We start from the raw sequence: 25,855 nt of genomic DNA, 5'->3' as shown, positions 1-25,855 counted from the left end.
AACTCACCACCCTGAATTTTATACAGGCATCAGCCATAGTTTGCTCTGGCAATACCAACACCACAGTGGCCTCTTAGGCCCCAGAGCTGCAGACTGCTGTCCAGAGGCCACAGGAGCTGGGAGGTTGGCAGGGCAGCATGGTGGCTCCACCAGAGGGTAGAGGAGGGGCTGCTCCACATCAGGGCCCGTCCTGGACAGCTGGAAACCACACCAAGCAAAGCCCTCTGCTAGCCCACAAAGAATTTCACAGCCCCCAAGGAGCTGCGCTTTGGGGCTGTGGTGGGGGTGTGAGCATTTCTGCAGAAGAGGAAAACTCCTGGTGAGTGAGCAGGACTGCAGGAACCCAGGGAAGCCACCAGAGCTGGCTCTGAAAGGCGTATTCCAGTACATTATCTCCGTCACACTTAGATAATCCCAAAATACAGCACATATCTGTGTCTGAGCTGCTCTAAAAACGCAGAGACCTCCCAGAGAGGTCTGTGGTGCCACCACGGGTGGTCAGGCCCTGGCTGACACAGTCCAGTCACTGAGCTCCTCCTTGGCAGATCTGCTCTCTGTGCAGCTGCCTGGCACCTGTGAGCATGGGGAAGGCCAGGACTTTCTTCTCCAGACACATGTGGAGACCTTTTCTGTGGAAAAGTCCATCAGCGGTCACACACTGTGCCTGTGGTGTGCTCCTGCTGCTGCCTGTGCTCATCCCATCCATGCCCACAGCTTCAGAGCCCCTCAGAGCTCTGCCTCCCCTTTCAACAAAACTCCTGTGCTTAAATGATGGCATTCCTGGCTTTCCTTGAAAAGCAAGCAAGCCCCAGACTCATTCTGTGCATTATCTTCTTTCTGCTGACAGAAAATCACCTGGGCTGGCTTATGTGTTTGACTATTTGCCGCTGGTGTAACGGGCTGGGGGCTGGCTGCCCTTCCCCGCCGGGCAGCGGGTATCACTGGCTCGTGCTGAACCTTGTGTATCTCCAGAACCTGCCCTCCCTTTACAAGTTTTGTTCCTCGACTATCTTCTTCTACCTCATCAGCATTGCTCACTGTTTTGTGCTGACTTTTGGCACATAAACATTGCTGAACTCCACATTTATGCTCATTTCAGGAGCCTGTAAATGTTGCTGAAGCAGCGTGTTGGGGACGTAGCATCAACTGGATTGAGGCCCACCACAGCTGTCTTCCACCTTCCGTATCCTCCAAGTACGTGGGTTTAATTTCACAGAAATAGAGCTGCAAGCTGCACGATGGCCTGCTGATTCTGCTCTGGTGCCAAGAGCCTCTGGCTGCCCTGTCCAGCCTCAGGTGGGACCTGTCCACCCTGCCCATGGCCCAGGAGCCCCATTTCAGCCTAGCTGGGCTCTGGTCCTGTGGCTCAGAAAGGTTGATCTCACACAGACCTGTGCCCAGGGAGGGAAGAGCTGTCAGGTGAGAGGTGTGCCAGGCAGGCCAGCCCCCAGGGTGATGGTCTCCTCTTCTTGTGTGACTTTACCAAGCCAACACACGGCTCCTGCCTCTCCCCTGAGAGCAGTGTTTTCTCCAGCCAAATATTCTCAGCACATTCCTTCCCTAAAGGTATTTCCTTTTGTAATTAGGAATTGCAGCAGAAAGGAGGATTTGGCCAGCAGCACTTCCTGCTCAAAGCTAAATGGAGAAGGAGGTCCTTAATGGAGAAGGAGATATCTATACCCTTCCAGTTCAGAGCACTTTAGTGGCCAGTAGTGGCAAAGGCAATTACTAGAGCATGGGTCTGAATGCTGTTGTCCTTTTAATGATGGGATTGCAGATCTGTTGGATTACAAAAAACATTGTGGTGACATGTTCATTCCTCTAGGGCATTAGTACACCATTGTATTTGGTTTTAAAAACTTGTGCAACATGGAGTTATTAAGGAATTAACTATATAGATTAAAAACTGGTTCTTTCACTGATCTCTGGTCAATGACTCATATTGGTCAGTAGGAGCCACCAAGTGTAACCACTTTTAGCAGGAATGCCAAAGGGTTGGGGTCATTTTTCTACAGTTCAGTTTGTTTATCAGTGAACTAGACAATGGCATAAAACTGCTGCTGGAAAAGTCTGTGGAAAATGCAAATTGGAAGGTAGTGAAGAGGGAGAAAGATGGGTTACTGTTATGCAAACCTGCCTTGCCTGGTCACAGTCCCGTGACACCCACTGGCAGGTAGCTAAATACCAACTTATACAACACCAGAGACAGACATGCAGACTGTCTTGGCAAGCAATAATTCATAGACAGATTTAGGAGTAATCATAGATGAACACTTCAGCATAAGCTACCAGTCAGTTGGCAGCTGAAAAGGCTGATTACACAACCCTTCCATCCACAAAATGAAGCTACCAGGAAGAAACAGGGCAAGGACCCCTGTATGCCTTTGTGAAAAATCATAGCACATGAAAGATCACAGCCCATGAAAGAACACTGTTAGAATGTCTTTAGTCTTTATGGACTTTTCCTTCTATATATAGAATATACATGCATATGCATTCATCTGTCTATTCATATATAGAGATTTGTGTATGTAATATATATATATATATATATGTATATATACTTAGATGTATGTGATCCCTGTACAGCCAGCATGTATAAAAGAACAATTATCTTGTCCCAAGGGACTCTGCTGAACTAGGTGACTATTATCAGATGAATAAAACTGCAGAATTGCACCATTTGCCACTGAGAATTTCCTTCCAGTATGGCAAAGACAGCAGAAGAGCAAGGATCAGTTTCACAAATGCCATGAATTTTCTGGAGTTTGATTTTCTAAATCTTCAAAGGATTCTTGATCTTGCTGAGAAATGCATAGAAAGGCCAAGTGGCTGAGGTTGAAGTTGGACAAACTCAACTCCAAAATTGTGGTGGTAGGAATGAGCTTAAACAGCTGGGAAAGAAATGTCCCCAGATGACATCTCAAGAGGAAGTCACGTTTCACAGACCAGAGTTCCTTGAAGGAAACAACAGGTGTGTGGGTAAGAGAGATCCTTTTAATATAACCTACTTTTATTCCAGAAAGGCATAGAATGAGATTTGCTTATCAGACATCTCCAAGGAAGCTAAGAAATTTTGTGATATGAGGGGAGGTACTTACATATACAAAACATTGATCAAAAGATAGGAAACAGTAGGAAAAATACTCAGCTTTCACAGAAAGGAGTGGAGTTTCTTAGTGATCTGTGCAGGAACTCATGCTGCTCAACATATTATGAAACAGTCTAGAGAAGGATGAGTAACAAGGGGACAGTTTGCTGGAGATGCTGTTATTCAAGGTAGTAAAGACATGTATTGATTGCAAAGAATTGCTAAAGGATCTTATAAAACACCATGACAGCAAATTAAGATTGGAGATGAAATCCAGTGTACATAAGCATAAACTGATGTACATAGCACATAATTCTACCTCACACATGAAATGATGCATTATGAATAATCTACTACCACTTAAACACAAAATCCCAGAGTTATAAACAATAGATTAATAAAAATGCCAGTACAAAGCTCAGTAGCAATAAAACCAAGCAAACTAAGCAGTTCAAGTGTTAGGAAAGGACAGAGGGTGTAACACAGAGCTTTATGCCATCGTATAAGCCCTGGTTCTCTTGCATCCATCACAACTTTCCATTGATATTGTCCCATTACAGAAAAGGATGAACTTGAATTAGAAAAGGTTTAGAGAGATGAAAATGAAGATCCAGAGCATGGAAGAGCTTCTGTACAAGAAATAAGTACATAGGTTGGGACAGTTCAGCCAGGAGTAGGACGACCATACAGATCTATATACACATGAATGGCTTAGAAAAGGTGAAATATGTTCTTTCCTTTTCTGAAGGGAAGACTTAGAGCGAGAAAGTAGCTGTTGGCAGGATGAGAACAAACGAAAGTACTAGCTCTTAACACCGTGTGTAGTTAAGCTGTGCTATTACAATAGGTTGTTTCAGATGCTGAAAGTTCACATGGTGTTTAAGGAGAGACTGGACAAATTCAAGAACGAAAAGACTATTGATAAGTTGGTAAATACAATGTGTTTCCTGTGGCTTGGGAAATCCATGATCTGCAGGCTGGGAGTGGTGGATAAAGAAAGTCAGCTGAAAAAGAACTAGAGGCAGCCTTAGCCAACACACCTCTCTCATGTTTCCTACAATACAACAATCACCGGAGTGACAGTGTTTGTGTCTAATTGGTTGACTTGGGAAGGAGTTCCTACTTATGATCATATCACAACCTGCAAAGTCACTTTCATGCTCTTCTCATGCTGGTTTACAGCACACCACATATTCAATAACCACATGGGTTCTCGTCTCACAGTGCCTTTGAGCAGGACTGTTGTTGTAGCATGGAAGAAACTGATAAAACTCTTTACGTGTCTTTCCCAGTTTCATACAGGCTGTAAAAAAAAACAATCAGGGATGGAACATGCACACACTTTCGTATGACAAAATAGCCACTGGAATAGCATCCACAGGTAGAAGCAGAGCTGGAGCTGAATTAGTCTAACGAAACCCAGCAAAAATGCATTTTTCCCCCCTCAGGTGATCAGGACTGCAGCAGGATGTGTATTTCAGAGTGTTTGGAATTTCACAGTGGTTAGGAGACACAGCATTGCACTCTGTATATTTGAGCACTTCGTCTTGCTGCTCTGTGTGCAGCGTTGCCTCCTTGTCTGATGGGATTAACTGTGTGTGCACAGCCTCTGGAATCTGGCTGAGACCGGTGAGTCAAGAAGCAGCTGCAGAAACCAAGCTAAAATGTTTGAGTATTCAGCTATGTTTTAGCAATTAGAAAGACTAACTGTGTGTTTCAGTATATGGCATCACAGCATGTATAATTTTTAAGAGAACAAATGCTTTTGGTTTTGCCAGGCTCATGTGTATTAACGTTTTCATGGTCACAAGTCAGGACACGAAAGGCTGCACCAGGACAGCTTTCTTTTTTGGTTTTACTGTACTAATCTATTTGCTTTTGTCTGAAGGTGTAAAGATTGCAAAACCTTGTACAGAGGTGAAATCTTCCCTTTACCTTGTGCAGATTTATAGCTGCAATAAAAGCAAATAATGGTCTTCAGGCAAGAGTGCTGGAGGTGAGGCTGCAAAAACCACAGGGTGTGGGAAGAATGGTAGCTTTAATGAAGTTTGTCATTGGCATTTGGCTTAACAAGTAGCTATAAGCCTTGAAAAATGGATTAAGGTTAGACTGGGGCACATTAGCACACCACTGCTTTGTTATCACATGGACACGGCCACCCCCTGTTTTGGCTGAACAGCCTCAATGCTTCTTGCAACAGATTACAGGATAGACTCGAACCTCCTCAGCTGAGACAGAAATCAAGGGGAGGCACCCTCACCCGAGGGAGATTAGCTGTCATGCTCTGACCCTTCTGTGACTTACAGACATACCCATACCCAAAGCCATTTAACCTGCAGATTATCCTCTTAAATTGCTGGATAGGTCATCTTTCTGACACACCAAAAAACAAGCCACAATTCCTTAGGCTTAAAAGTAGGGTAACATCTCTTGGAACATGAAAAACTCCCTCAAAGGGCAGAGCATGCTAGCTTGCTTTCTTTAGTCAGCTGAGGAAACTGCATCCCAATCAATGTGACAAAGGAGCTTTCTTCTCTTCCCTTTAGTAAGAAAAAGAATGAAGATCAAGACTGATAATCAATTTTCTTTAGCAGGTATAAGGTTTTTAGTCCATGCAATTCACCTGACTTTTTTATTACTCTTTTGGTGGTATGAATACTCAGTCATTATAAAATGCTTCCTCATCCTCTTTCATAAAAAGAGGTGATGTGAAAGCTTTAAATAGCTACATTAATAACACAATCTAGTGACAAAGAAGTGAAAATTCCCACCCCTCAGATCCTTCCATGCATTCTTTATCCATCCACTTGAATTTCTTAAATACCTTAGTTTCAGAAAATGCTGAAGCCATTTTCAATAATTTATAATTCCCTGGCTCTATCCAATATATGTACTTGACACAGGCATAGGGAACAACCCTCAAGAATTGGATTTCCAAGTCTCACAGTGTAAATCAATAAAACAACAACAACGTAGTGTTGCATATAGTAATAAAGTATCCTTGTTTAATTATATCTAGAAGCAATGTTAACTGATTTAGATACAACCTAAACTGCTGGAGAAAAAGGAGCTGTAAAATCCAAATGTTCTGATTTTTGACCTAATAGTAAACTAGCTATAAACTAGCTATAAACTTGTCCTTCTTCTCAGAGGAGCTGTAGAAGAGGGAAGTAAAAACACTGCTAGAGTCATGAGGGACTCCTCCCTCCCTCTCCTTAGGAGACCTCCCTGCTCCAGCCAGGAGCAGGATAGAGAACTACAGTGCTGGTTCCAGGAAACCTCATCAGAAATTGAAAAGTCTAAAAATTCTATTCAAAAAGCAGAGATAAAGAGCTGTAAGGAAACAATATTGATCAAAATACATTACTTGAGACGAATCCTACTGACTTCACTCCCAAGTCTTTTGAATCACTCTGTATTACCTTACAGCAGAAAACAGGTTACCTATCAATACAAGGACTCTACAGGAAAATACTTTTTGGTAAAGCTGTATTAAGTACTTCTCATCCTTTACCATAAAAAACAAATATCTTAGATAAACGAAATGGGTGTTTTTAAATGATTAGCAACGTTGGCTGTGCTATCAGTAAAGCAATGAAAAAAATGTCTAGGGTTTACAATTGTGATTTCAGCAAGCCTGACTTTATGGAGTAGCTTCAATTTCAGAATTTCCTTATTTCTGATGGCCAAGTTATTTAGAAGGCATGCAGCTCCCCACACAACATGCCTCTATTTGTCAGGTTAAAAACAAGGGGATTGCCTTTCACTAAGCTGCTTACAAATTTCACAGAGGTGTGTACCTACAGGATCCCCATGGGACTCTCATGGACAAGCAGAAACACACATTACTTCATGGAGAGGTAATTACCATTGCTCAAACACAAACTCATAGTTCCAGCCTTGAGCAACTCAGCACAGATACTATTTTAATCATTACAGCAGAAATCGGGGGGGGTGTGGGGGGGGGCAAAAAGAGAGACATTTGCAAATCCCTTGCCTTCTCCTGCACAGTTTGAGGCTTGAAGTTCCTCTGTAGACTCCTTTGCACGATGATCTGGGAGCCCATCAAAGCACGCTTACCACTGGCAGTCACTTTTAACTTGCACCAAGGCTACCTAGGGTAATAAGAGCTGGAGCATTACACCTGGATGTTTGCAGCAGCATGGAAAGAAGGAAGAAGAGCCCTGCTTACCTACCACTTATGCTGTGTATGCTCTCTGTAAAGATAACAGAGACTTTGATTTCAAGTGTTAAAGGCCATTATTGTAGGCTACAGGTGTCCTTTTTTATAGTTCAGCACAACCTAAAGGGACTGGCAACAAAGAAACATAAATAATCTTTACACATGTTAGAGACTGTGCTTAAGGTACAATTTAAAGTTATATAGGAGCCAAATGTGTTATTCCTTCCAGTTAGGAAAATCCTGTCCAAAGGGACTGGAGACATTCTCTCTATTAAAAAGCTGATATTTTTGATAGCTACTAAAGCATTTTTAACCGCTTTAGAGGTAAAAAATCTAAATAAAAATAATGAATCTTTGAGAAAGGATTTTGTGAAATGTAAATGGAGGATATGACCTCATAGCAAATTCAAGTGCTCCATTTTTAAGCAAAAGCACACCAGATATTGAAGTACAGATGTGCTCACACTTTGCAAGAGAAAAACAGAAGAGGGAAAAAAAATAATCCAGTTTTCCTTTTCTTCTTTAGAACTAAGCTGACCACAAACTGCAAGCGAGCCAACAGGGCAGTTCTCTTACAGCAGACTATGACAGCAAGCTGTACTCCAATCTGTGTTTGGCAACAAAGAGCGCATGAATGGAATCTGATGCCCAACATCACAACTTTAAGACACAGTCAAATGGCTCTTATTTTCACTGCCAGAACTAAACTTTATTTCCATGTGTATTACATACTGGTATTTGATGTCAAATACATTAAAATTACTTTAACAGAGGATTTAAGTGAGGAATACTTATTCTTCACTAAACAGTTTAAGAAGGAATGTAAAAACCTACACAAAAAAAATGTTTAAATGTTGTTTTTACTTTGGCAAACCGAACAGTTAAATACTCTTCTGTTCTCTCCTCAGGTCTTTCAAAGTATGAAAAAAGCATCTTTTCATAATCATGCAGCTTAAGAAAAAATAGTTTTATAAAATCCGTTTCTTATGCTAAATATGGTTACAAATAAGTGTATTAACACAAAACTCCCAATTCCTATTTTTAAATACAAATACTGTGTTATATTATGAAATGGGGATAATTAAAATATATCAATGACTACAAATCTAGTAATTTAAAGCAAACTTAAACATGCTGCTTGCTTTTATGTGGAAGAATCAGGATACTGTATGGTTCAAGCACTGTAGTAAGTTTTATCAACTCCTTGATGCCCAGAACGTCAAACTGCCAAACACAAAGACATGTATTCAGGTGTGAATAGCACCAGGTGTTCTGCCTCCCTCCTCCCCCTTTAAAAAGATATTAGCATTTATTAAAATGAGTGACGTGACAACCTTCTGAGTGACATGCACAGGTAGAGAATCTGCTTTAAGTCTCCAGCTAACACACTAAGTTTTAGAGAACACTGAACAACTACTGATGCATTTCTTTGTTACACAAGAAAACAGTGCTTCCATGGCATATCCTCACTGTTCAAGTACAAAAATATCAGTTATGGGTAGTTAATAGTTATCAAAATTTTTATTGGTACAGAATGAAAGCAGCATTTACTCTTATTTTTTAAACCGTACATCATAAAATTCCCTAGTACATATCTGGAGGAGTAAAATAGGCTCTGTACTATTTACCTGCTATTGATCCTAAGTCCAGATTTAAATTCTTTCTTGGCCAAATACAAACAATATCATTAATAGCAAAGGGAAGGCAGTTCCTCAGTGTGAAAGGTCAGCATTTAAAGTTTTACTAAAGCACTATTTTTGAAACAAGACATCACTTAAATGTATAATTACATACACTAAGAGTGGAAAACAAGTTTTTATTAACAAGAACTACTGAAACTGGGCATAAATGTCTTAACCACAAACCCTGGAAATATTGTGAATGCTTTGATGTGGTCCTTGGTGACAGAATAAAAACGATGAAGTATGGCTTTTCAATCTTCCTTTAAAAGCATATTTTGTATAATTTTTGTAGGCTTAAGTGATTTTAGAGGACCCCTAACATTTTCCTGTAACATCGTTTTCTAATTAGAAGCATTAATTACATCAGTATATTAAGTCATTGTCTGACAGTTGATCATAAACAAAATACAGAAACCATTTGTTTTTGCTTTTTTTTTCTTTAAATAAGGGAGGTATTCCTTTTCTAGCGAGAGCCACCCTACAATACTACCAAACATTTCAGAGGTTACTACATAGCTTCTCAAATAAAATCCTCAACAGTTTTGTCTTCTAGCAGATATTCAAATCAAACATATGCAGAGAGCAAGTACAATCAAGTGCAGACAGTTCAAAATTCTCTCTGAAACCTTGTTTTTACAGTTACCCTCTGCAAAATAAAAGCCCCTCCTTGCCCCAACGAGACAGGGGAGAAGGGGAAACAGGTCTGCCATTCATGTAGGAGTTTGGCTAGCATAAAGTTTTATTAAAGTTGTTAACAAAAATAGTTAAACTTTTTTTTTTTTTTTTTTTTTTTACAATTTAACATCCAGTCTGACAAAAGGCAAATCAATGAAAAAAATACAAAAAAGTAAAAAAGTGCACTACCGAGTCCAGTATTTTGCTTTAAAGTCATGTCACTTACAGTATATGAAAAATAAACCCAGAAGTGTAATTACTTTAAAATACACCGCTTCCATATTTCAGTATTTTACACATATATTCTATAGTGGAAGAGGAGATCTCTTAAAAACTTTACTCTTAAAATATTGAGGTGCATGTGCCAAGTGGGATAGACTTGGCAAGTTAAGTTGCAGTAGAGAATCCTTTCAAATTTGGCATTCCGTTTATACACCTTACCATGCCAGCAAGGTCTGTAGTACCTAAACCTTCTAGTAAGAACAGTAATTTTCTTTAATGTAGATTAACTAAATACAGACAACTACAAGAAACGGTGAGGTCAGCAATTCTATGGGATCTTAAGGAGATACAAGTCCTGATTTAGTCATCAAATGGTACAATGTCACAACAAACTTTAAGGCCATGTTTTATTTGCTGATTAATGGACAAAAGGCAATGGATTCTCCCCCCCACCAAATATTTTCTTGAAAGTCTGTGCTCATAAAAATCATGAAAAGTTGGAAAGACTTAATTATTGAAACTTTAAATATATTTTACACAATCTTGTTTGTACAAAAATACAAGTTAAATATAAACATAAAGCAATCATGATAATTTTATGTAAATCCATTTTGTGATATTCTGTTATATATAAAAAAGTTTCTCAGCTCTGTCTCATTTGTGAAAAGATCAATACCAGATTGAGTCACTACTGGCAAAGGGCCCTAAAAAGCACACTTTAGCATTAAATATGTTTTACATTGTAAGTACCATTTCCTGATTTCATCTTTTCTAAAGACTGGCAAAAGATAGGGCAGTATGTCCATAAACCAACAAATAATTTGGCTACAATGTCATAAAACACAAACACACAAATCTGTACAGTAAACCCAGTAGCTATGCAGTACATACTTGTTACACACACATACACGGACAAGGAATGAAACTTAGTGAGACGCCATTTCTAGTTCACTGTTCTTCAGCCTGGCATTTTGTCTTACTTCATCAAATGAATATGACTTCGTTACCTTTCCGTTCTTAAATACTGTATGAAGGAGGTCCTGCAAGAAACACCACTGTTTTAGCAAGATTCGTTTGCCAATGAACAAACAACACAGATTACACAAGCTACATATAAACTTAAAAGCCAGATTGATGAAACGAGAGCTTTTGACTGTCAATATACTATATCTTTTCAGCTGTCTGTTACCTTTCCCTAAAAGTGAGACAGAAGAAACGATTTAGTCCATCTTGTGCACAGACAGAAGTTTTGTGCTGAGAAGTCCCTGAAGTAAGTTGTCCACATGAAGCCAAAGACAAAAAAATCCATACGCTAAATATATCCCACTAGACCAGCTAGTCGGAAAGGAGACAACCAACTAAATTTTAAGTACAATTCAATTACAGAAGTTTAGATTAAATCTTAATTTTCTCTACACCAATTATGGAAAAAAAAAAAAACACCACAACTCTTTTTTATGCAAAGTGGACTCTTAGGAAAATCTATAAAAATGCATCAAGAAGTGCTCACAACTAGCACAGTGAAAGGGCAATAAACATAGCTTTGCACAGAAAAGTTAGCACAAAAGCAATGTTGGACAGCTGCTTTGCCTGCTGACATATTGACTATTAACCCATGGCAATAGGGAATCGGGGCCCACAAAGGAACACACCTCCTCACCATTTCCCAGAGTTCCAAAGAACCTGTACCACATATACAACCTCGTCTAACATCCCATTACAGAAAACTACTTTATAAATTCTTTCCCCTGTCAAAAATGAAGGGACCACACATCAAGCTAATTCAGATCCCAAATGATGTGACTGAGTTGTTTGGAAGACCTTCTTACCATCAACTCCCATTTGTGTGTACATATACCCCCCCCACATATATATTTATAAATACATATACATGAATGTGCATCACAAACAGATACATGCATATGTGTATACAGAACTCTGAAAGTACACAGAATGGTTTGGGTTGGATGGGACCTTAAGGATCACCCAGTTCCAACCCCCTGCCAGGGGCAGGGACACCTCCCACCAGACCAGGTTGCCCAAAGCCCCACCCAGCCTGGCCTTGGACGCTTACAGGGTTGGGGCATCCACAGCTTCTCTGGGCAACTTGTTTTAGCGTCTTACCACCCTCATAGTATAGGATTTCTTCCTTATATCTAATCTAAATCTACCCTCTTTCTGTTTAAAGTGGTTATGCCTCGTCCTATTATTACACTCCCAGTTGGAGTCTTTTTTTTTTGTTCTTAGGTCTTTATATCATGAGCACGTTATCTACAGAGTACATAACTGTTTGTCTTCTATGTTTAAATTTCTCAGAGATCTCACTTTTATGCTTAAACAGCATGCCTGGAAACATCCCTCTGCCTTGTAGCACAGAAATGTCCTTGTACGTACCAGAAAACTCAATTTTCCAGCTTTTAATGACTGAAGTGCAATTTGATAATGTGTTTACTTTCAATACTCTTAATTCAGGAAGAGACTCAACATACAGTTAAGCATTCTGTTGCCAGTTCACTGAATACTTCAGATCTCCATCTGAAAAGCTGAGATTGGCCTAAAGATTGCACTTATTTTACTGAAATAGCACTTAATTTTGTGATTGTAAAGACTTAACAAGGGAACAGACTTTGTAGACTAATTTGCATCTTGAAACTACTCCAGGTAGAGCATTAACACCTGAAGGAACTATTTACAAATCTCAATGCGAAAGTAGAAACAGGTTTAGTTAAGCCTGTCCACCTCCCTCCTCCTCAAGCTACTATTCAAATATATGACTCATACAAAAGTACTTTGTTAACATTTTCTCATAGAATATTCCAAGTAGAAAGGGACTCACAAGGGTCCAACTCCCAGCTTCACAAAGGACCACCCAAAAATCAGACCAAGCGTCGTGTCTGAGAGCATTATCCAAACACGTCTTGAACTCTGTCAGGCTCGATGCCATGCCCACTGCCCTGGGCAGCCTGTCCCAGTGCCCGACCACCCTCTGGGTGCAGACCCTTTCCCTAACCCCCAGCCTGACCCTCCCCTGTCCCAGCTCCATGCCGTTCCCTCGGGTCCTGTCAGTGTCCCCAGAGAGCAGAGCTCAGCGCCTGCCCCTCCGCTCCCCTCGTGAGGGAGCTGCAGGCCGCCATGAGGCCTCCCCTCAGCCTGCTCTGCTCTGGGCTGAGCAAACCAAGGGACCTCAGCTGCTCCTTGTACATCTTGCCCTCTAGATCTTTAACCATTTTTGTTGCTCTCCTTTGGGCACTCTAATAGTTTTTATGTCCTGCTACATTGTGAGACACTAGTTTTGTGAAAAAGAAGCATCAGTCTCTTGTTTCCAAACACAAACAAAATAGAGTGAACTAGTTTTCAAGCCAGAACATTCTACTAACATCCTAGCACTCTACTGTTACTGAATTTGGCACTGGGGACACTTCTGAAGTAGTGAGACAGGAGATGAACAAAAAGACAATTGGAAACAAGGTGTGAAATTAAGTTACAACCTGTTTTCTGTCAGTCAACTTTTGCATGAGGAATGATGTAATAAATCTTGACAATTCATACCTGTCCATACTCTTCAAGATCTCCCTTGCCTTCTTCAAGTGTCACATAATCTCCAGCAGGTGTCCTATGCAAAGACAGTCGGCCTTTCTTTGACCGTTTGTTTGGATCGGCTACTGGATCCTTGAAGACATTTACCTAAAATGAAAGGAACATCGGGCTTTGTCAGACTTGTGTACCTTATGCAGACGGTGGTAATGTAACAGGAAACATGAAACAGTTTTCAAGAGGCCTCTACTGACAGCATAATGGCAGATGTAGTAAGAGACATACCCCAAGACCATTGGTCACCACGTAGCTACATTTGAAGGAACAGTTTAAGAGATCTCTGGTTAGTTTCTGCAACAACGCTCCGCCAGATCCAAAGGCGATATTCTCAATACTCCATTTATTCTTCTTCATTCCTTCCACAATCTAATAATAAAAAGAAAACTATGATGGAACATGCTTTTAGACCATGCCATTTTTTTCCATAAAATATACTACTACTTAAACAAGATGCTTTTACAGACAATTAAACCAACTAACATTCAGTTTCCAGGAGATATATGTAACAAGGCTGCCAATACTTGGCATACTGTTTGCGTTTTTCATTGCAATTACAGCACAGGATAATTATAGAAAGTTTTTGCTGAAAAACTATTACAATGCTGGCACATATCCTTTCCAAACTAGGGTAGCACAGCAATACAATGCCCAGACAATTAGAGAAAACAAAAGACTTCGTGGGAGTTATTTCAGAGCCTTCTGATTTTTCAGAAATATGGGCAGTCCTCAAAGCATAGCTTGTGTCCTCAAACAAAGCAATCATCTTGCTCATCAACTCCAGAAAGATATTACCCGCTTTGACCAATGACTTCAGCAGAGCAGTTCTGAAAAAATATCACGTCTAGAATTAAGATTGGCAATTTAGAGGATGGGAAATGGAAATACATAAAGTTGCTTAAAATGTTTGCCTTGGCATCTTCTCAAGCAGATACAGATTAACATGAACTGCACAGGTATCAACAGTCAATTTAAAACTTACTACAGCATTCCCATCCTCCTCACCACACTATCCACACAAACATAGCATCCTCTAGCTTGGAGTCATGGGTGCTAGCTTAGTCATGCTCATAAGCAAGCAAGATTTGTTTCCCTGACCTGTTATCCCTATTGCAGACTGAAAAGGTGGCTTTGACCCCAATAAGAGTGTTTGAACTCCCATCTCCTAAATATTTCAATAACAAAAGTGGGTGAGAAAACTTTAGAGGAGGTGAAATAGCAAAATCCCATCCATCCAGAAAAAGGAAGGTGAGGAGCAGAATGGAAGCACACAATCCACATGGAACAGTGCAGACTTTCAGAAATCAGTGTCATGTGAAATGGGGTAATCTTTTTTGTCCTCCTGCAAAGGAAAACACTATGGTAGCACTTAACACGACTGTTCTAGGAGTTACTGATGTGAAGTCATTTCTTCAAAGGACAGCTAAGGCAAAATCAAACTTTTATACGGAGGGAAAAAAAAAAAAAAAAAAGACCTCTCCAATTTCAGACAATGGTAAATGGGTAGTTAATGTAAACAAAAATATATAGTAGTTTTCTTTTTATTTATCCATTTAGTCACATGTAGACTGCCTGTCTCAAGGATACTCTCAAAGTCTGAATGCCTGACAGAAATCAGCCAACACGAAAGGTGGCCTGCAGAGCCGTAATTTGAGGGTACAGGTGGCCTGCAGAGCCATAATTTGAGGGTACACCTCGAACAATTTCCCACTAGATTTTTAGCAGATTTTCCCAGTAGAGATACCATCAGTGCGTCTTCCTCATCCCTGAGTAACTACTTACTCAGCCTTATCGAAGAAACCAAGCAAAAGCAATCACTGGCTCCACCTCTGTGACTCTTGCTTAGGGAAACCCTTGGGTTTCAGGACTATGTCCTGAACAAAGACTGCCTCATTACGTGAAAATCCTGTGGATTTTTATAGTAGCCATTCCACCCTTTCAGACAGTGACCTTCTACAAAAGGAAGGTATGTTTTCAGGTGATTAAGCTCTGGAAGCAGTTTTAAAACGGGTATCCATGGAGGATAAGGGATTTAGTATCATCACGGTGCAAACGCGATTCTCCCTTAAGCACCTCAGAAGTTACTGAATGTGATAAAGGAAGGGTAAAAAAAGGGATTTTGAATACCCTTTCAACTATGAGACCCAATAAGACAGAAAGAAGCTAGCCTTGACTCCCGGACATGGCTCTGCTTATCTACACTGTCTTTTGAAAAGGGAGGTGTTGGTAAGCTCCACCTGGATTCTGAGCAAGTTCTGTCCAGACACTGACCAAGCCTGAAGTCAGGTAAACTGTTGGCCAAGCCTGAGCCAATATATTCTGCCCCACAACTTATCCAGTTTTATAGACAGGTCTGACACCGAATTCACTTGAATATGTCTGCAAGATTTAGGAAAACTATGTGGTATAAACAATACCCTGTGCCCATGCTTAGATTTCACATTCTTCAATACTTGGAGGATTACATATTCTACGGGTACAAGTATAACACAGCTGGGACGTGGCCGCTCAGCCCCTTTGCCTAGATAAGAAATGGGATCCCTCTTTCAGATGGAAATCCTGCTCTAATTTAGAGAGTTTGTTCATCTCATACTACAGGTACAACTTCTTACTTACCCCGGGTGAAGAACTTGCTTCCATCTTTCTATTCTCTATCAAGGAATTTCCTTAGTCAGACTGATCTTTGGCCAGCGAGGGGCAGAAGGGAAGGGAAATCTAAACTAAGTTGAAAGACAGTCCTGACTTCTACCAGTGACCCATGGCAGCGCCCCAGATTACAGCTTCCTCAGATATGGAGAAGAGATGGCAAACAGCAGCAGTAATGGGGAAGAAGAAAAGCAGGAGATCCCAAACAACTAAATCCTCCAGAAGAAAAACAATGCAGAACAACTCATTGTCTCACACTCCCAAATTTATACAGAGAGCAGCTTCAGTGACAGGGTTTTGACTAGCTTGCCCTAACCACTATGAGCATGACTAATACATCAATTGTGACTCCAGGTTAGAGGATTTGTTTTTCTTTATAACCATTTAAAGACATCTGGAAATTGAATGTTCAAAGAAAATCCTTTGAAAGTGTAGTATATTGTGGAGTTAGCAGATTGGAATGATTTTTAAAAGTGAAAATGCTAGAAGAAAGTCAGAAAAGGTTCCTTACCTGTTCTACCAGCAATCCCTATTAAAACAAAGAATTTTAAAATCCAGTTTACACTCTGTTTTCTGTATTTTTCTTTCAGCTAGGTCTGATATTTAAATGAGACTCTTTGTCATTGCTCATTCTATGTTTTCCTATTGTACCAATTACCTTTCACCTGATCCATACCAACAGGTCAATCTAAGGCTGATAAGAAGTAATTAGAACAATCACTTGCATAGGTTTTAAACATATAGCCACGCCAATGCATTCAGATTTGTTCATGTAAACTCCTTTATGAAAAGAATGAAGAAACTTGGGTTTTGCTGACATAAAAGGAAAGAAATCCACAACATCTTAAACATGACCAAAATTAGGCTGCAAGCTCGTGGCCTTTTTGCTCCAAAAATACTTGTTGCTGCCAAATGAGAAGTGTCTCTTTCCTCCTTTTCTGCTTCCCCCAACTCAAGACAACAGTTTGGTTTTACTCTTTTGTTGTACTGGTGGTTACTGGCCCCTTTCATGAGTCAATGTTGTTCATTAAAACAAAAGAAAATTGGTTTTGGCCAAGTTCATTTGCTGCTACATTTGTGGGCTAAATTTGTTTAATGTTCGGCAGTTTAATGACCAGAGCTGACATGAGGTGCAGAGCAAGATTACAGAATCAGGAAAGGATGAGAAGGCAGCCACTAAGCAGCAATGAGTTCTGTCAACTCCGTAAGCCTTGAGGAGCCGAATCCTCAACCCTCTTCTATATATTCCAGATAAGACTTTTCCTCATAATCAGCCACAGTTTGATTGAGAAAGATACACAAACAGGCAGATCATCTGAACAAAGAACTTCTCCTTCTGCCTCTTATCCTCTCCCATTAGCTAACAGAATTAATTTCCTGCTCTGTTTAGAGCTTGGAGAGGAGTGCGTTTTATCCTCTAACATAAATACTTGAACAATAGTTTTGTCATTTCCACAGAATGGCTGAGGTGGAAGGGACCTCTGGAGGCCACCTGGACCAACCCCCTGCTTGCCCTGGAGCAGGTTGCCCAGGACTACATCATGTCCAGGCAGCTTTGGAAGATTTCCAAGGAGGAGACTCCACAACCTCCCTGGGCAGCCTGTGCCAGTGCTCAGTCACACAAACAGCACAAAAGTACTGCCTGATGTTTTGGCAGCACCTCTTTTGTTTCAGTTTGTGCCCATTGCTTCTTGTCCTGGCACTGGCCACCATCAAAAACAGTCTGGCTTCATCCTCTTTGTCCTCTCCCTTAAGGTATTTATCCTTCCTCTTCTGCAGGCTGAACAATCCCAGCTCTCTCAGCTTCTCCTCATAGGAGAGGTGCTCTGCTCCCTTCAGTATCTTTGTGGCCCGCCGTTTGAGTACAATCAATACTACATGAGCTTGCCTCTACAAATTTTGCCAGGTGTAACCTACAGAGTGAAGTTTTTGAGTTCCTTACAGAAAAGGATTAATGTTCCCATTTTTTTCCTGTCACAGACTCAGGAAAATCTCTACAAATACATATTTTGCCTAACACAGGCATCAAGTCATGCTTAAATCCTGTTTAACAGTCATTGAGAAGTTATTAATAAGTCTCTTCCCTTAGTACCTAACCATAAGACTTCCTTTCTAGTTATTAACCTCTCATGCTTGTGTTTCATTAAGCTTATTAGCACAAATTATTCTCAAGAAGCCACAGGAAGAAAACAAATTTGCTTCAAAGGCTATAGGAACAAAACTAAGGTGCGTACTGCTGGCACATCAGGAAACAATGTCAGTATTAACTGCTCTCTAAGGATCTGAGTGACAAACATCTTTGGAATTCTGTGGTTGAGCTTAACATGATGTGCCCACGTTAAATATGCAGATAGTTTCACGCCAGTTAGAAAATAAGCTATCCTCTCTTACCTAACTTGAGAAGCAGCAAAAGTCAACTTTGTTAAGAAGACTCTAAAGGTGTGCCAGCCTCGGAAGCTAGGACAAGGTTCAATAAAATCCAGTGAAATTCATCTTAAGTTTATCCAACTTATTTCTGGTTTGGAACTCCAATACGGTTAATGATGAAGGACCCAGGACAAGCCTGATAAAATCAAGTCCTCCTCCCCCTCATCATCTGCAGCTGCAGCCTATACCTTTATAACTGCATTATATTAGTATCTCTATCTAGCCAACAGTGGTCAATCTGTAACTAGTTTCTAGCACACAGCATCCACTGAAGAACCATATTTTTTTTTTGATCTTACTGAAATTGCCCTTTTTATATTATTACTAAGAATTTGTGTATTTACCATACTCAGTGGTGCAACATAGTCCAATTTGATTCAGACCACAGACCTGTAATTCACAATTTCTGAGGCTTTCACCAACCTTTATTCCATTAGTTGCTGAATCAGTAGACTCCTTACCTCCATTATGTTCATTTTTAAACGGTCACCTTCACAAAACACACCTTCAAAATTTGAGTGCAAGCACTCTTCAGAGCATACGTAACTGATGAGCTAAACCAGTTAATTACTACTATTGCTACAGCACAGCAGCCATGCAGTGTGCTTTAGGTATCAATGAAAGGACCAAACACTGCCAGGTTTTGATTTGAATTAGGCTTGACAAGCAGGATAAAACCAAACAAAGGGAGAGACAGTGGGAGTAGAACAGTTACGACAGTAAGATTAGGATATGCCTCTTAGTTTTTTATGCATCTTAATAACTCCCTGTGGGCTTTTAATGAATGTGTTTTATGCGTTAGGATATCACTGCCAGTGTCTAGGATGAAGGGCAGGGTGGGGTCAGTACAGAAGCTGCAACACCTGACTAGTCATAAGAGATTCCAGATTAAACAGCAATATAACCAGTGTCACCCTTATACACGAACAGGATCTCCTACCTCTTGCAACGTGTTGATATCCACACCATCCCCTTGAATGACTCTGAGATAGGGTGGCAGCAGTTTGTAGCCTTTAGAGTTCTCTGTAATGGGAAACTTCTTCCCTAAGATCTCCAAGACCTATGGGAAGGAGAAGGCAAATAGCTCAAAATAAAAATAAAAATCTGCCATTCCAGTAAAGAAACCGATTTCCACATTTGATTCATGCTAAAAACAAACCATAACAAACCAACCAACCAACCAAAAAAAAAAACCCAAGCACAAATTCATAAGTATGCCCATGTATCCTGCTCTAAATATATCCCTGTAGGTACACAAACAAAAAGCATGCCAGCCATTGTAGCAAAAGCTGTTAGATTAAATCAGTCACAGAATATGTAGCCTTTATGCACTTGTACCCAAAAGCTATCAGATCCATGCTGCCCTCCTTTCTCTCTTCAGTTGTGTCATTTATTGCTATTCATGAGTCAGCTGAATATTCTGCTCTTCCTTTGACCTCCATTAAGATAGTGAATGAGGCTTTCAGTTTTCTAAGATTCTGTTAGCCATCAATAATTAAAATTAAACTCTCCAGATGGGATTTTTCTTATCAGCTCTGAGAAAGATTATTCAAAGTTCCTATTTGTTATGTCATTTGCCCCAAAGGAAGAAAAAAAAAAAAGTGTTAAAAGCTATATGGATCTGATAGACTACCAACATACCTAAAATCTCCCCTACTTTCTTATTAAAACAGTATTGAGAGCTCCTCAAATTCAGAAGGTAACAACAACTTTTGTTGTAAAACCGCAACAATCATCATTCTCTCTCTACAGCTAGAAGGCAAGAAATAGTTTTCAACTTAAAGGTCATACGTCACTGACTTAAACGGATGTGTTACAAAAGGGAGAAGAGCAGTAAATATGTATTTGTAGCATAAAATAGCAAAATTACGTTAATACAGGACTCCAAGATACCTAATCTTGGAGGTAAAATGTCTTATTTGCCTAGCATTTATCAATACTCAAGTTTTTTCTCCCTTTTATTTGTTACTAAGTGATGAAAGACTTCTTTATAGAATCAGTCCAGCATCATTAGTCCATCAAAACTGGTAACTCTTGTAAAGGCTTCAAGGAACGGTATGCAAGAATGATTTTGAAGTAAACAATAAAACCATTCAGATTGCAAAACAGTTGCCATATCTACATTTAAATAAGGTAAACATTTAGATTTTTCATAGATAAAAAAACATCCAAAGCATAATAAACATACTAAGTTAGAATATTTTTTTCCTATGTTTACTAGCCTGCCATTACAAAACAAAAAATTGTCCTTCCCAATCACGTATACGAATGACTTTAAGAAAACATTACCTTTAAAACAGTGTCAAGAGGATTCCCAGAATCTGGTCTAATAATAAGCGGTGCCTCTGGACTTCGGGCTTCAATTATATGCCTTAAGTCATCACCCCATATTTTTTCACAAGCATTGTAAATGTCGTAGCTGTCGCTAACCACAGATACAGGCACTGAAGAAAACTGTGTTACTATGTGTTCAAAAGCATCTTTTTCGTGATCCTTCCCCCAAGCCGTTATGGTACTGTGAAGTCAATTGAAAAATACATATTAGAGGAGCATTTGCATTAAATCACATATCCTGTACTTTCTACATGAAATAATTCAAGATAACGATAGGCAATGTGATTACAGGAGAGCACAAACTATATTTTTATGAGCTCTGTGCTACACTGATAGTAAATGCATTAACAGCAACCTGGATTCATCTTTGCAACTCAAACAAACACTGGACGCATGAAGCTTCTTTCACATTACTTTTTTTTTTTTTTAAAAAAAAAAAAAAAAAACTTTTGTTAGAGTTTCTCTTAAATTTGACATTCAGACAATTAGGGAACTACAAATACAAGAACAGACCATCTGCTCTGGCAACCTCAGACTATAAAAAGGGAAGTTGAGAACTAGCAGCATAAATTAGAAAAAAACTTAAACAGAAACAATTTATTTGCCTTTTTTGTATAACAATTTAAAGCCATTAAGCTCACTGATACAAAGGTTCTTCTACAGGAATCTCAGAGCATTATCCTTGGTACAAGGGCACAGGCAAGCATATCAAACAGAGTTGCTCTGAGAGGTACTAGGTTACTCAATGCCAGCTGATCTGCAGCAGCTGCCTGTATGTGGCTGTTGTAGAGCAGCAGACATAACTTTCATCAATAACTTGTGTGTGAACACTAAATGCACGCATACCAAGTGTAGGTGTGCAGTAAGAGCTAGTGTGCATTGAATTTGTACCATAAAATACTAGCACTAACTTCTGTGTACACGAGCCCTGGATCATGGTAATGAAGAGACAAAAAATTCTCTTCCAGGAGGTTGGGGCAGTTACAGGAACCACCCTGGTGGTGTGCCAGAAGTGAACACTACACACACAACACTTTACCCTGGAAGTTGTGGAACAGCAGAACAATTTTGGAACAATTTGGGTCTCTTGCACAAGACTCTTCTGTTGTTCTAGCTTGAAAAGAGTTACTGCAGTCTCTATTTGGCAATACAAACTAACACACTTGATCTGCCTGCTCTCATACTACCACTTCAACTTGCTGTACAAAAGATGCTTCCACATGTTTCCTTTCATTACAAAGGATTTTATAGTCACTTTATTAATCATTTTTTGATTTAACTGTAGTATTAAGCTAATCAGAGATGAGTCAGACAAATTTTGTTATATCTACTGATCAAGCAGCAGTTTTAGAACAGCACTATTGCAATGGTCCAGAAAATTATATGAAGTAATGTACCTTCAAAGATAATCACGTTAGAACTAATCACTTGAACTTGTGTTATCTATCTTACAATTCTGACTGAAAATAACCCTATTAAAAAGAACTACATTTGTACTTGCTAGGAGAAAAACACAACTGGCCCTTCCTTTATATTGTGTTCATTTCAGTATGCAAAGACACACACAAGTGAAATCCAAAGGTTTGCCCTCACTCCTGACCTTGTACATGATTCCTATCTCAACACCAAGAGCTCTTTCTTCATCTCAATTACCTGTTTGAGACCAGTTCCTTACTCTCAAGCTTGTGAACAACTCAGTGCGAGATTAAGGATCCATTGGCTGAATTAGTTACGCTGATAGGAAGCTTTAGAACAGCTTCTTTTGGAGGGAGAACATGATCTGTGAAAGCCTAAAGGTGCATCTTATACAATTTTTCATGCTACTATTTTATGTTTAGAACAAATTTAAAGTTCATAACATGAATCCTCAGTAACTACTTTTTTTTGCCTGTAAGCCCCCAAGTCCATTCTAAAAATCATCTACATGTTGAATCACAGAATCACTGAATATCCTGATTGGAAGGGAGCCACAATGATCATTGAGTTCAACTCCTACTTTACTTAGACTGTGTTAAGAAGTTTATAGTTAAAAACATTTTAAAAAAACATTTTGAGTTAAAAAAAAACATTTTGAGTTTAAAAAAAACATACCATTGCTGTGCCCCTAGAACATGCAGAAGACATCAGTATCGAACTTTAGCCATTATAGCTGGGTCAGTCATGGCTAATACTGTGTGGTATAAATGAAACAGTTTAAGCCTGCCTCATCCTTTTAAGTGAAAAAACTCTGAATACAAAGATGAGTAAGTTTAACAACATGTAACTTTTCTATTTAAAAAAAAAAAAAAGTTTTGATAGCCAAAAATCTTACCTGTGTTCAGCAGCTGGAACAGAATACCCTGGAACCGGATCTTTTGTTCCATAGTACTTTTTAATTAATGCAATTCCAGCTACAGTGTCTGTTCCTTTGAAGTTCACCAAATGAGCTGACGCTCCTATTCCTGCAGTCTGAAAAAGATGCAGCTCTCAGTCGCCAGCCCAAATATAGAAGCCTAAAACCAGTTACTGGCTAGCACTAGATTGAAACAAAACTTTTACTCAGTTCCTGTTTCACCAATACACTCTTAATGCATTTACACAGGAAAGACGGTTTCTACATCGAAGAAAGCTCTCCCAGCCTAGCAGTCAGACACAGCTCAGACACACCCACCCACCCAGATTTACCCACTCCACATAAGCCCAAATGCAGTGCTCTGTGTATTCACAATTTCACTGCTGCACATAGATGTAACTGTTAACAAATACATGCTGCTATCCCTTATAGTTAAGAAGGATCAGGCTTCTCCAATTACTAGAAAAGTAGCATTACCTCTTGTGAAGAAACTCCTCTGTAGCCGAAGTCATGCAGTTTATATTCCAGTCCTTCTAAGCTGCCAGAAGTCTCCAGCAAATACTTGGCCAAAATCTTTTTCTGCTCTCTAGAATTCGTAGCTACTGTGATTGGATACCATGACTGAACAAGAATAGTCTAAAATAAAACCCAACACATTATTAGGTGCAAGTTTGCTTAGGATTCCAAAATCCTCACTTGGTATTTAATCAGGTTCGAAAAGGGCTATTTATTTTCATCACCCATTCAGGAAGTACTGATGGCTCCAACAATTTGCTTTAGGTTAAAGTAATTTGCCTTTATAATACCTTTATAAGGCAGGTAAGTACTGGCCATCTTGGGACTTATTGCTCCCAAGCTACAGACATTTATCTCCCTTCCTCCTCTTTTCCTCATTAATAAAAGTACTGCTGTGGATTTCCTGTAAAAACTATTACAGTCACTTGCCAGGTAGTGGGAAAAGGTAAGAGCACTAAAGAAAGAATCCAGGCTTACTTAAAGCAGAAGATGAAAGCAGCCAGAGAATCTCTTTAAGCTATTAAGGGATTCAACCCTTAAATTAAGTGTGTTAATATTTATTTAGAAAAAACATACTAGCCTTCCAAAACTGACCTCAATCCAATTTGTGAGCCAGTAGCATTCTGGATCTGTGTTTTCTACTGTGAAGAGAACATTTCCTCTGGGAATGACAGAGCCCTCAGGAACCGCTTTTATTTCAATAGGAAGATGGCCATCATATTTCTGTGTGAGAAACAGCAATATTATTAGGTAACAGAAGGTTGGAACCTACTTCTCATACTTAACTGCAGTGGATAAAAGTCAGTCTGTGAGTTCATTGATAAAGCTTTTTATTTTTTTCTTTCGACCTTAAAAATAATTCAGTTTGTTTATATACTGACCAACCCAAATGAGTAAGAAAAACGCATTTATCAAAAAGGAGTAAAACTCCATAACCCAAAAAATAAATTATATAGAGTATCTTTATCAATCCAAATTCTGGTTATCACTTTCGTTCCTTGATGCATAAAAGCTTAAATAGTCAATAAAAAGAAATATGCTCTATTCACAGAACAAGAAATATCTGCTATGCGATTTTCACATGAAGAAAGCAGAAAATCCCAACTGTTTAGCTATTATGTAGATCTTAAACAAAAATCGCTAGTTTTGCTTGGTCTAGAAGCGTGCTTTGTTAATTTATTAGAGTAGGATCTATTTAGCATCTATCATAAAGAATATTTTGTCATCTCAACTATTCACTACACATGAAATCCAATCTCGAAGTGTCATTCTTCTGTCAAATTCAGTCTTTCATCCCTGAAAGAGTATTTTGTGGAGTATGCCTTCTGCAAAAGAGTAAGTTGCAAACAGTAGTTCTAAAACAGTAATTATAACTTTGCAAGCTAAACTGACAATACTTAAAACATTTTGCACGTCAATACTTTTTGACAGAAATCTTCGCGTGATATTACTTCTTTAAAGGTAACAAAAATTGTTACCAGTGCCCAAAACTCAACGAAGATCTTTTCTATACTACAGTTAAAAGGTTTCTTCTGAAGTGTAAGACACTGAAGCAAGTAGTGTTTACATACCACACAGGGTTTAGTTGTCAAATTTGGAGATAACAGTTCTGGTTTAATAAAGGACAATGAAGCCTTCAAAAAGGCTCAAAATTATGTATTACTGATTCAATCAGAAGTAAACTTGGTGGAAAAACAAAACAGATTTAAAAGTTGCTAAAGGTGTTCATTTTGTCCACGGAAAAAGCAACAGGGTCGTGTCATACCACTATAGCACCATTCATCAAAATACTGTAATTCACCATAATGCTATAGCATCTTTCACAATTTTCAGGTAGAGTCAGCTTCTTTCTGTAATGAGGTATCTCCTGAATGTACGCAGAGTGTGTCTGGTAAGCATTTCAGGCAAAAATCATCATTTATATCCTTTTTAGCCCAGATCAACTCCATATGTTCAGGGCTTACATCTCTAATGCTCCTCACCAGCTCCTGTTTGCTTCCAGCCTCTACCCCATCCCCTCATTCCACAGGAATCCCATTCCTCCTTTCCACTCCCTCCATTCTATAGGTATTTACTTCTTCATTTACTCTGTACAAGTTCACGTACATACATTTCAAATTCATTTTGGCATGTCACTCATACAGCCATTGCTCCCT

The 25,855-nt window shown here is 39.4% G+C and overlaps 1 protein-coding gene across 1 annotated transcript in view; it reads right to left on the bottom strand.

Annotated features, from left to right (window-relative positions):
* Nucleotides 1–8,776: 8,776 nt before the first annotated feature.
* Nucleotides 8,777–25,855, bottom strand: part of NAMPT (nicotinamide phosphoribosyltransferase) — a 30,272-nt gene continuing 13,193 nt past the window's right edge. Inside the window, exons 4-11 of the mRNA XM_084284140.1 lie at nt 24,294–24,422; nt 23,661–23,819; nt 23,163–23,299; nt 20,807–21,032; nt 19,458–19,577; nt 13,673–13,813; nt 13,403–13,537; nt 8,777–10,893 (exon numbers count right to left, since the gene is read on the bottom strand). Of these exons, the coding sequence (XP_084140266.1) occupies nt 10,780–10,893; nt 13,403–13,537; nt 13,673–13,813; nt 19,458–19,577; nt 20,807–21,032; nt 23,163–23,299; nt 23,661–23,819; nt 24,294–24,422 (1,161 nt within the window). The 3' untranslated portion in view covers nt 8,777–10,779. The remainder of the gene's footprint in view (nt 10,894–13,402; nt 13,538–13,672; nt 13,814–19,457; nt 19,578–20,806; nt 21,033–23,162; nt 23,300–23,660; nt 23,820–24,293; nt 24,423–25,855) is intronic.

Source organism: Netta rufina (assembly GCF_964035555.1).
Source record: "Netta rufina genome assembly, chromosome: 1".
Classification (NCBI taxonomy): Eukaryota; Metazoa; Chordata; class Aves; order Anseriformes; family Anatidae; genus Netta; species Netta rufina.
The sequence above is the reverse complement of the archived record's forward strand: the minus strand, read 5'-3'. Positions and strand labels throughout refer to the sequence as shown.